We start from the raw sequence: 13,238 nt of genomic DNA, 5'->3' as shown, positions 1-13,238 counted from the left end.
GGGTAGACTGAAGAGGGGCACAAATAAACCATTTTGAGATTATGGACCTATTCACAGCTTGATCGCCACTGTTGTTACACAAGTATATACATCGTCAAAACTCATCAAGCTATACTCTTAAAATAAATACATTTTATAAATTATGTCTCAATAAAATTGAATTTTTAAAAAATCTAATAGCCTGTCCTATCTTCCCCACTTTCCTTTCCTTCCACTTTCCTGAGCCAATTACTTAAACTCTTTGACCTGCTTTTCTATTTACCACTGTATTTCTAAGTATATTTTTTAGTGCTATTTCTTGATTTTAAAAAAAGTTTTAGCTATTTACTATATTCCCCTATAGTTAAGATAATTTAGCTTTCGTATACACTATCAGCTCACCTCCACATAAACTTCCCCACATACATTCCCTGGCTCACATCCTTCCAATGTAGTTAACAACATGTTTTTCTTACAATTACTATATTATTTTGTTCAACTTTTGTTTTCCCTGATGTTAACTACTGGTCTGAAGTTTGGTGGGTATTTTTGTTGATGTAGTTTTAAATGTGACAATTATTAATTTACTTCCAAATTATACGTCTCAAAATTTTGTCTCAATATAATTAAACACATCAGATAAACCATCAGTTCCATTTTATTCTCTGATAAATCCTTCCTGAGGCTCTCTATCCTCCTAACTCTAACCTGGACTTCCATTCTCTCGACCTGAAGCACAGCCAATCATCCTGCTGATCCCCTTTTTTACAATCCTGAGACTGACCTTCCTTTCTCTCTCTAGTGACAGATCCTGTTTCCAAAATCGCTTATCTTCCTATTTTTATGCTGAAGCATATTTTCCAGTACCAATCTGAGAAAACATCTAAAAATATCTTTACCCTCAGATTTGATTCATAATTTGGCTGAATATATAATTCTTCCTAAGCCTTAGCTCCATTCTCTTCCAATTTCTGACATTATTGTTGAGGAATCTAATGTGCTATTATGTACAATCCAAATCTTTTGGGTGAAACTATTTTTTTCTCTGTAAGCTTTTAGGATCTGTTTTTTATGCCTCTTTTTCTAAAATTTCAGTAGGAACCTTTGAATTGTTTCTTTGACTTCTTCCCCTCTATCTTCCCTGTTCTTTTTCCAAAACTCCTAATTAATCACTTGTTAGATGTTCCAGATTGATCTTATCATTTTTCTTGTTTTCTTAATCTTTTGTCCTTCCAAGAGATTTGCTCAATTTTATCTTCCAAGTCTTCTACTGAATTTTTTAATGTATCAATATCTTTAATTTCCAAGAACTCTTCCTTATTCTGTAAACTTATTCTCATTTCATGAATTTAATTTTTTGGCATCCTAAAGATTTTTTTTTGATATATGTATTCTGCGCCCTGTATGGTTTCTGTATCCTCTAAATTCCTTTCTTCCATTTGCCTCATGTGAGAAACTTTCCTTACATGTCTGGTGATCCGTGGTTTGCTCTTCACATATGAGTGAAGCACTTACAAGATAATCGGAGGCTGTCAGTGAAGAGGTAAGACTTATTGACTGAGCCTCATCTTAGGGAGCACAGATGAAACACAGGGGTGTTTCACTGAGGAATAGACTAGGTCTTTTCCTCTTGGGCCAGTCAAGTCTCTCCAGACAGAAGTCCTTCATTTTCCTGCTTATTGAAAATAGACCTGGCTGCCAGAATTCGAAGAGTTGAGCAGGATAGTTGTCTCAATATTCAGAATCCATTTTTCACTTAATTCCCTCCATCCCCACCACTTGCTTCACTTTTTTTTTTTAAACATCTTTATTGGAGTATACTTGCTTTACAGTGGTGTGTTAGTTTCTGCTTTATAACAAAGTGAATCAGTTATACATATACATATGTCCCCATATCTCTTCCCTCTTGCGTCTCCCTCCCACCCTCCCTATCCCACCCCTCTAGGTGGTCATAAAGCACCGAGCTGATCTCCCTGTGTTATGCTTCCCACTAGCTGTCTATTTTACATTTGGTAGTGTATATATGTCCATGCCACTCTCTCACTTTGTCCCAGCTTACCCTTTCCCTTCCCTGTATCCTCAAGTCCATTCTCTAGTAGGTCTGTGTCTTTACTCCCGTCTTGCCTCTAGGTTCTTCATGACCACATTTTTTGTTGTTGTTGTTAGATTCCCTATATATGTGTTGGCATACAGTATTTGTTTTTCTCTTTCTGACTTACTTCACTTTGTATGACAGACTCTAGGTCCATCCACCTCACTACAAATAGCTCAATTTCCTTTTTCTTTTTATGGCCGCTTCACTTTTAAGAATGACCTCTGCCCTTTCCCCTCAGCCATACCTGGTATTCCCAAAATCTAGATCTTCCCTAATTCATCCATCCAAAAGTAAACTTTTGGTGTTCTTTTGGGGAAGGGAGGACAGCAGCTTAGGCTAGAGAACTAGGGATCTAAGGGTTAAGAGCTCCTTTAAAAACTTTCAAATAATCCTTTTCCAGCTCTATTTTATACCCCTGCCTTCAGAGGTAAATGGTGTTTCTAATTCTTGATACTTTCAGGTGTTCTGCAGGTATTCACATCACCTTGCCTCTTGTTAGCTTCTTCCCCTGCAGGCTTAGATCCCAACTTTCTCTGCTTACTAAGTCAGTTACCATAATGTTTAACAGGAGCCTACACAGGGATTCATAATATGTTTTATGTTAATTTACAAGAACCCTGGATAATATGGTATGCTCTATAGGATTCACTTAGCAGGTCTGGGTTGTCCAAACCCTGCACATCCTCAAAAAAGGCCTGGCCTGTACCAGGCTCCTGAAAAATAACCTCTAAACCTTTATTATCCTGCATGTTACGAGTATCTTTGTTTACCTGAAGTCTTGGGCCATGTCAGATAGTTTATGCTAAAACGTGATTTACGGTGGGGACCTTGATATCAGCATGACCTCTGGAGGGGCTGAAGAACTAAGATTAGCCAACCCTACATAATGAACTCTTGATAAAAAATCTGGACACCAAGGCTCTGGTGAACTTCCCTGGTTGGCAATACATTGTGCACATTGCCACAAATCATTTCTGGAAGAATTAAGCGCTATCCGAATCATTCCACTGGGAAAGGACAACTAGGAGTTTGTACCTGGTCTCTACTGGACTTCGTCCTATGTGCCTTTTCTATTGATTTGAATCTATATGTTTTCAGCTGAATACACCAAAACCATGAATGCAACAGTTCTGCTAAGTTCTGTGAGTACTCCCAGTGAATCACTGAGCCTGTGGGTGGTCTTGGGTCCTCTCAACACACACTGTTACCTATCTGAATTATTATGTACATTAGACAGAATTTCAATAAATTCTAATGACATCTAAAAAAAAAGGTCAGGCATCTGAAAAGAAATGTATCAAAGTCCTCAACACTGTCCAAAGAAAGTGCCTCAAGCAGCCTGAGTATAAAACATAGAATCCAAAGGTGAGGTAAAATCAGAGGATATATTTTATACCAATTCATAAGGCCACGCTTAAAATACCTGCAAATCTTCCATATTCATTACTAGAATATATCCAAATAGATATCTATTTGAACTAAACGTACTGTCTTATTTTATGATGAACAGTAGATTTGAAATATTGTTGATGCTATTACACTCTAACAAAGTCTTTTTCTTCATAAGCAGTACAACTACAAACTCCACCCAGAATCAGGAGTTCTAATTAACAAAGTTCTACTAAAATATTCACTAGATTTCCTCCCCCTCTGGTACTCTCTTTATCTCCAAATAACTCCTAGAATAACAAATTGACAGACTTCTGAGACCAAAAGAAATTTCAAGAATGTTGAAATCAATCCTTCCCTACTCTTCAATCCATTGAGACTCTTTGGAAGGATGTGTTCTTAATCTGCAGTATACTTAAGTGGTATCACAACGGGTTCCTTGAAAGATGGCAGACATAATGCTAACTTTTCAGAAACATATTTATGAGAAGATTTACATAATATCTAGCAGAGTTCCAAGTAACTAAACACTTAAGAAATTTCTTATTAAACGCTAAACTGTTATGGATCTATTCTACATTATTTATAAAATACTGAACATCAAAACATCTCTGAACACAGGGTGAGCAAAGTAACTATCCAAACAACATTATATCAAAATTTTTAAGTATTCTATAATTATAATCGATATTAAGAGAGTTTTAGCTCTTACTGCCAACTTGCAAACTGAACTACAATTTTGACCTCAAAACAAACAAGATCAAAATATGACACCACAGATGGTACAAATACAGATAGATATTGGGTTGGGTGGCCAAAAGATTCATTCAGTTTTTTCTGTATGATGGCTCTAGCAGCGCTTAGTTGTCTTTAACTTCATTCCAAACAATTTTATTAGATTGTATTGTGACAGATCTCATATCAGTGTGCATTAAAAAAACAAAACAAAATTGGTGAATTTTTGTGCAGCCATTTTAATATTGAAGATGGAAGAAATAAAGCAACATTTTGGGCATTATTATTTCAAGAAAAGTAAAAACGCAACTGAAAGGCAAAAAAAGATTTGTGCAGTGTATGGAGAAGGTGCTGTGATGATCAAATATGTCAAAAGTGGTTTATGAAGTTTCCTGGAGATTTCTCGCTGGATGATGCTCCATGGTCAGGTAGACCAGTTGAAGTTAATGACAATCAAATCGAGACATTAACTGAGAACAATCAATGTTATACCACACAGGAGACAGCCGACATACTCAAAATATCCAAATCAGGCATTGAAAATCATTTGCACCAGCTTGGTTATGTTCATCGCTTTGATGTCTGGGTTCCACATAAGTTAAGCAAAAAAAAACTTCTTGACCATATTTCCGCATAGTAATTCTCCACTTAAACATAATGAAAATGTTCTGTTTTGAAAACAAATTGTGATGGACGATGAAAAGTGGATACTGTACAGTAACGTGGAACGGAAGAGATCACGGGACAAGTAAAATGAACCACCACCAACCACACCAAAGGCCGGTCTTCATCCAAAGAAGGTGATGTTGTGTATATGGTGGGATTGGAAGAGAATCCTCTATTATGAGCTCCCTCTGGAAAACCAAATGATTAATTCCAACAAGTACTGCTCCCAATGTGACCAACTGAAAGCAGCACTCGACGAAAAGCATCCGGAATTAGTCAACAGAAAATGCATAGTCTTCAATCAGGATAACCCAAGACCACATGCTTCTTTGATGACCAGGCAAAAGCTGTTACAGCTTGGCTGGGAAGTTCTGATTCATCCACCGTATTCACCAGACATTGCACCTTCCAATTTCCATTTACTTAAGTCTTTACACAATTCTCTTAATGGAAAAAATTTCAATTCCCCATAAGACTGTAAAAGGCACCTGAATAGTTCTTTGCTCAAAAAAGATAAAAAGCTTTGGGAAGATGGAATTATGAAGTTGCCTGAAAAATGGCAGAAGGTAGTGGAATAAAACAGTGAATACACTGTCCCATAAAGTTCTTGGTGAAAATGAAAAATGTGTCTTTTTATTTTACTTAAAAACCAAAGGAACCTTTGGCCAGCCTGACAGATAGATAGATAGACAGACCGACAGATAGATAGATAGACATATCCATAGCCATAACCACCCCATATCACAAATCTCAGCTTATTACCTCTTTAATTTTTTCCCTTTTCTCTCTTAGGTCATTATCTTCTGGGTCTCCACCATGTGTTCCTATAAGGTTTGGTATAGGAACTGCTGGCAGTGGCTTTTTCTCTTTTGTCTTCATTTCTTGGACTACCTTATTTTTCTCTGTCTGTATTTCTGCTCGGATTTCCTCTCTTGACTTTTTTAATTTTTCTTTTGCTTCTTCCAGGGCCTTCTCATGATCAGCTCGAATTTTATTTCTCAAACGTTCTTCTTCTTCCCTATAAGAAGAGGAGAAAAATAAACATAAAACTTAAAGTTTCCTCCACCAAACCCTGATAGTTGTTTTCTGCTCCTGCCATTAAAAAGAATGATCCGTGAGAGAGACTTGGATCTACCTGCCTGAAGAAGAGGATAAATATATCTTAGTATGAGAAAGAAAATGAGCTCTAGATGCTGAAGAGCAACCACCTCACACAGTGGAGAAAAAGGGAACCTAGAAAGTTACAATTTAAGGGCCAAGTGAAAACAGAAAATAGCAATCAATAACTTATTAGTAGACACATGAGGGAAAAAAAAGAGAGAGAGAGAGAGAGAGAGAAAAGAGAGACCAGTGAAAAACTAGATGAGGGAGAGAAAATTAAAAATAGAAGTAAGTATCAAGAGGGGACCAAATAATAAACAACAAGGTCCTACAGTATAGCACAGGGAACTATATTCAATATCCTATAATAAACCGTAATGGAAAACAGTATGAAGAAGAATATATATATGTATAAGTGAATCACTTTGCTGTACACCAGAAACTAATACAACATTGTAAATCAACTACACTTCAATTAAAAATAAAGAAAAAAGCTTAAGTAAATAAGTAAATAAGAGCATTTCATAAACTGATGTGAAGAGGGGACAAAATATAAACATAGGGTCAAAGAAAGAGAGAGAAGCAGGAAAGATAAGAGGATGGGAAATTTTTTATTTGTTAAATATACATCATACACTTCTAAAATTTTGGAAATTCCATCGATCTTACAACACAATGGTCCAACTGATGTGAGCATGACCACTTAAAATTCTCTTGAGCCCTTGTTAAAAATACAGATTCCAATTTAGCAGGTCTGTATGAGACCCATGAATTTGTATTATTAAGAGCTCCTCTGATGATTCTGGTGTGCATACAGGTTTGGAAACCACTACTGCAGTAGATACCTACTGGGCTTCTACCCAGCCCTGAATCTTTTCTCCACCTCCACCCCAATCCACATGAATGAATACAGAAGTGGTAGTTACTATTTTCCAAATCACCCAACGATGACTACTCTAAGGGGGTCACCAAAGTTACCTCTCCAGAAATTGAATTCAAACTCTGGACTTACAACATTGCTGGTGAGATTATAAAACAGTACAGCCACTTTGGAAAAGTTTAGCAGTTTCTTTAAAAACTAAACATGTAACTATCACAGAATCCTGCAATTGCCCTGGACATTTATCCCAGAGAAATTAAGGCTTATGTTCACACAAAAACCTATACACAAGCCAGTTACAAAAAGACAAATACTATATGATTCCAATTACAGGGGATTCTTAGGGTAGTCAAAATCATGGAGACAGAAAGAATGGTGGTTGCAAGAGGCTGCGGGAAAAGAAAAAATAGGAAGTTACTGTTTAATGGGTGTAGAGTTTCAGTTTAGCAAGATGAAAAGAGTTCTGGAGATGGATAGTGGTGACGGTTGCACAACAATATGAATGTATTTAATACCATTGCACTATACAAGTAAAAATAGTTAAGACGGTAAATTTTATGTTATGCATATTTTACCACAATTTCAAAAATTGGGGGTGGGGATCCTATACAAAAATGTTTATAGCATCTTTACTCATAACAGGCAAAAACTGGAAGCAACCCTTATGTCTTTCAACAAGTAAATGGTTAAATAAACCACTGTTTATACTGTGGTATAGCCACACTATGGGAATACTACTCAGCAATAAAAAGAAACTATTCGTACACACAACTTGAATGCATTTCAAAGGTATCATGTCAGTGAAAGGAGACAGTCTCAAAAGTTACATTCTATATGATTCCTTTTACCTGACATTCTCAAAAAGACAAAAATAGAGGGATGATGACTATATTAGTGGACGACACAAGTTATGGATAAGGGGAGAGGTTAACTATAAGGGAATAATGCAGGACAGTTTTTCTGGATTATAGCATTGTTATATATCCTATTTCAGTGGTTACACAAATGTGAACATGTGCTGAAAATCACAGAACTGTATATCAAGAGAGAAAAAAATCAATTCACAGCCTAGTATTTAAAATAAAATGTTAAATGTTTAGAGAAAATTGGATACCTTGCTGTGAAAAGGGGCTGATGAGGAAAACAGAGAAAAGAGGAGGAACCACAGCAGAGCCAGAGAGTCAGGGACAAACAAGGTCATTCGGGTAGCAAGAAAAAGTCCATAGGGCCTGCAGACAGACTGGATATAAAAAAAGTATGGCACAGAGGAGCCAAGGTTGGCCCCAGTGTGCATCCAAGGGTAATCCTGGGCTGATCTGTTCAGGAGACTCAGGCAGATGAGGGCATCAGCAGCAGACAGGTGCTGAATAAAGTCTTAGATAAGATAACCAAGGTAAATACAGGCAGGTACCACCCAATCGCCTTCCAATCCCCCTCCCCCTCCTTACCAACAGAAAACATTGTGCCTAGGCCTAGAGAACAGATCCAAGAAGAATCACTTTGTAGTTGGGAAAAAAGTACTTGAAGTAAAAGTACTTAAGCAAAAAGTTAGGAGACAAGGATTCCAGTTCCAGCTCTGCCCCAAACTCACTCAGCAACCTAGCACAAATCACTCAAAAACCTCTAACATCAAGTACTTTCTTCAATAAAAATAGGAAAACAAATAGTACTCTTCTAATACACTTGGCTACACTTATCCAAGGTAAGTACAAGTATTTAACAAAACTGTAATTTTCTATACAAACATAAACCATTAATTATATCAAATCCTCCAATCTCTGTTTCAAAATACAAGTGAATGCAGTAATCCCCACAACTTACCAAAGAATGCACTTTATTCCTGCTTTTCCTTTCTTCCTTAAGAACATCTTTCCACAATAATCATTTAGTAGCACTATGAGTTTTCTTTCTCATTTTTTCCCCTATATATCTCAATTTTTTATTTTCATTTTGATCTCTTTTCAAGGAGCTCCTCAAATTTTGCTTTAGTGCCCAAATTTCTAGATTTTAAATTACACCCGCTGGATCAAATGTTCTGGATGTTTATTTTCACCTGAATGATCTTTGTTTTACTTATGTGTTTTTAAGATTTTTTTTTAACTTTGATATCTTCAACAGATAATCATGTTGTACTTCCATTTGCAAATGTCTCTTGCTTTTCATCAGTGCCTTATATCTTTCTATGTAGTAAAGAATTTGGCCTTGCCCAAAGAGAAGTCTGGCCTTGTCCTCAGCTTCTGGGAGGTAATCTGTCAAACTTCATAGAAGTGTCCTTGTTTATGGTGGGTGCTGGCCACACCAGATTTTAGGATGGGGTTGGCCACATCCAATAGTCCTAGGGTGGGGGCTGGCCATGCTAAAAAATTCCAACAATACAATTTAGGGTAAGGGTTTTGGGTCACAAAGTATGAGCCAACATGGAGACTGAGTTTAACTACGTGGGAAATCAATTAATCATGCCTTGAAAACTCTGGACGCCAAAGCTCATGTGAGCTTAGGTGGATGGCAACACATACTGACACACATTGATGCTGGAGAGTAATGTCCTGACTTTAAAAGAAGAGGACACCAAAAGCTCCACATTTGGAATCTTCCTGGAATCTATCCTATGTGCTTCTTTCCCTTGGCTGATTTTAAACTCCATCCTTTCTCTGTAATCTATAATCCTTTCATGAGTGTGATAACTTTCAGTGAGTTTTGTGAGTCCTAGCAAATTATCAAACCTGAGGGTGGCTTTGGGAGTCCCCTGAAATTTCAGGTGGTATCCGAAGTAAGGGTGGTCTTGTGGAGGACTGTGCCCTCAAACTTTGCAGTCTGGCTAACTCTGGGTACCATCCAAGGCTTCCAAAAAAAAAATCTAATCTTAAATCTACAGGTTCTCATGAGATTTGAAATTACTTTTTCAATTATATCCTATGTGTAATAGTTAAATCACTTTTTGATATCCCATAAGTAATATTAGGTTTGGGGGTTTTTTTTAGTTGTTGTTGTCTCATTTTGTTTTGTTTCTGTTTTTTCCTTCCACACACCCTTGATCCTTGAAAATCAAAGGCAAATGACAAAACTAATAATTGTTGTTGGGTTAGATATACCAGGCACTGACTTATTCAACTACTTAGATTATCTTATTTAATCCTCATACCAATTTATGAGGCACCTTATATTTAACACTGTTCTCCATCTTATTAGGAAAACACTAAGGCACAAAGAGAAAAAGGAATTTGCTCAGGGTCACAGAGCTAGTAAGTAGAGAGCCTAGGCACAAACACATGCATTTTGACTTCTTAAACTATGCAAATACTGCCTTTCACACAAAAGATGAATTTTATTTAAGAGATTGTCTCTACTGTGTAGAAACTGATACCATTCTCTCAATTATCTTGCTCCCTTCCTCCTTAGTCTTAGAGCCATCAATTTTTAGCCAAGCATATGCTCCTGCAAAATAAAAATTCTATTTTTCAGCTTCCCTAATTGAAACTGCCCTATAGATCAGAAACAGACTTCTACTTTGCTTAAGCTTAAGCCACTATTATTTTGCGATTTTTATGGTTGGTGAATGACTTTCCCTGAGACTCTCGGTAGTATCTGAGGGCTGATTTGCCAGAAATAAACTAACCAAGTAATAGATTTCCTTCTCCAATTAGAGTGTTTAAATAAATGATGTTTGGAAACATTCTGAAAGACAAATACAACCCTAGATTACAGAAGAACAGATAAAATTACATTGAAATCTTGTTTGGCAAAGATTTAGGTGAATATACATTTCCCTTTTATATTCACTGCATCCTTCTTTACTAGAGTTTTACTCTTCACCTACAAATGCAGTCTCATCCACCCTTAAAAAATTAAATAAAAACTTCCCTCAAAACTGCCTCCAGCTCCACCTTCATTGGTGTCCCCCCTCCTTCCTTTTACCACTACACTTTTTCAGAGCACTACATTTGCTGTTTCCACTTTCTCTAAACTCACATCTCTTCTATCCACCACAGTTAAAAACTGATAGCTAAGCTTTTCCTTCCTTTGAATTCCGTTTCTCACACCTGCCTTTTCAACAAGCCTCTAATTATTGGCTTTACCATCATCAATGAACCCCCCAAATGTTGTATTCCATCCTCATTTCTGTTCTTACTCTATATACCTTCCTATTCAACATCATCCAGCTGTATTTCCTCTATTATATCAAAATATTTATAGTCAGCCTTTTCCACATTACTAAGTACTCCAGATCCAAATTTCTAACATCATGTAAGACACTTGCCAAACACCTCTAATTTAACATGCCCAAAACAGACCTGAATGATTACCGTGGAAAAAGGACAATCACAGGCTAAGCTCATTCATGAACACAGATTTTTTTTTAATATTAGCAAAGTTATCAGTAACATTTAAAAAATAGAAAAAAAAATTCATAACTAATTGAACATCCCAGAAGTGAGAATAGTTTAACATCAGAAAATTCTATCCACATAATCTACCTATTATTAAAGAAAAATTGTACAAAGTAAAAACAGAAAAGTGACAAAATTCAACACCCATTCTTTTTTTTTTTTTTGTGGTACGCGGGCCTCTCACTGTTGTGGCCTCTCCCGTCGCGGAGCACGGGCTCCGGACGCGCAGGCTCAGCAGCCAAAGCTCACGGGCCCAGCCGCTCCGCGGCATGTGGGATCTTCCCGGACCAGGGCACGAACCCGTGTTCCCTGCATCGGCAGGCGGACCCTCAACCACTGCACCACCAGGGAAGCCCTCAACATGCATTCTTAAAACTTTACAGCAAAGGAGAAAAAGAGAATGTCAATCTAATAAAAGATATCTTCCAATACCTACAGCAAATATCATTCTTCATAGTGAAACTTTAGAAGCGTTTCCTTTAAAATGAAAGAAACAAATAAGGATCCTCACTATCACACTTCTATTTCATTGTACTTCTAGCCAGCAAAGTAAAACAAGAGACAAAAGTAAGATTAAAATATAAGAAAAAAATTAAAGTTCCAAAAAAAAAATACCTTCTATGACAGATAACATGCTATTTATATAGAAAATCCAAAGAATCTACAAATTATTATAAATAAAAGTACAACAAGGAAGGGAAAGAAACTATCTGACAGAAGGTACTCAGTAATTTCCTTCTCTTCCTACTCATTGGGTCTCATCTTTCTAGACTCCAAGCATTTAAACTTCTGTTGATAACATTCTTTCCTCATATTGATAGAAACACTTTTTACATCAGCTTTCATTCACATCCATTATTTCATTGCTAAGATTTCCAGGCCCTGTTCTTTGACCTAGATTTAAGAAACACGAGAGCCCTTAAAGACTCTGGCATATATTAACTACCCTCAACCATTATAAGGGAATTTTACTAAATTGACTCTTACTAATCTCCAAATTCTATGAAAACTCTCCAAAGCCCCTATGAAGTGACTTTTAAAAAAGTGCTGAATAAATCAACAATGTAATTCTATCTTTTAAAAGATAAAAGACAATGCCCATACAATGGTCCTTGTTTTTAATAACAATGCTAGATACTAAATAACCTTTCAAACACTCTAAATTTTAATAACACCCTAAAGATATTTCAGAGGATCCAGGAAAGCACAACAAAAATAGTTGAAACAGTTATGTAAATAGCTACTTATGTACAAGTATAAGCCAAGAATGGTTTTAGGAAACAACTATAGGAGAGTGAGCAACCAGTACAGAAAATACTCAAATAACAGTATTCTACAGAGCTCAGTGGCAAGTGCCTAAAGGAATTAAGCCCTTCCAAAGAGAAATGTCACTCCTTCAACGTCATGAATAACTCTTTAAACTCAAAGTAACCAACAGGTATCAACCATTATAAGGGAGTTGTTCACAAATACAGTCTAAGATGACTTGCAATAGCAAATTAATATATCCCATTTGCACAGAATAACACTGTCATATCAATAACAAAGAACTTTCTGAATGTCACCCTTTTAAGCAAAATCATGTATTCTTCTGGTGTACTGATTTATAGTTAAGAACCAAACAACACAAATTCTATCACACTTGGGCTCACAAATTCTATAAGAGTGAATCCCATTCTTAAGAAAACATGTTAATAGAAAAGTCCAACTGTTTCTCAATACGAGTAATTGTCAGCCACCTGAAAGAGGATGAAAGCAATTCAAGGTGAAGCACAGAGAAATTCACTGACCCTCAGCTTCTACACCAAATCCAATTACTCTGGTCATGTAGCTCCCACAAAATACCAACTTCTTTAGTGTTCCCACTTTAATAATGCAGTTGATGGACCATCAACACAAACTCACTGTCTCTACCTTAAATTTAGTTCAATACAGGTCATTTATGTGGCTATTAAAAGATTTTATTTACATAAAGAGCTGTTACAGATTAATCTAACTTGGGTTT

The 13,238-nt window shown here is 36.5% G+C and overlaps 1 protein-coding gene across 1 annotated transcript in view; it reads right to left on the bottom strand.

Moving 5' to 3' along the window:
* MAN1A2 (mannosidase alpha class 1A member 2) overlaps window positions 1-13,238 on the bottom strand; it is a 162,784-nt gene that overhangs the window by 106,660 nt on the left and 42,886 nt on the right. The window contains exon 2 of the mRNA XM_007461625.1: window positions 5,627-5,882. Coding sequence (XP_007461687.1) covers window positions 5,627-5,882 — 256 coding nt within the window. The remainder of the gene's footprint in view (window positions 1-5,626; window positions 5,883-13,238) is intronic.

Source organism: Lipotes vexillifer, unplaced genomic scaffold, assembly GCF_000442215.2.
Source record: "Lipotes vexillifer unplaced genomic scaffold, Lipotes_vexillifer_v1.1 scaffold858, whole genome shotgun sequence".
NCBI classification, from domain to species: Eukaryota; Metazoa; Chordata; class Mammalia; order Artiodactyla; family Lipotidae; genus Lipotes; species Lipotes vexillifer.
Note: the sequence above shows the minus strand (reverse complement) of the source record. Positions and strands in the feature narration are given on the sequence as shown.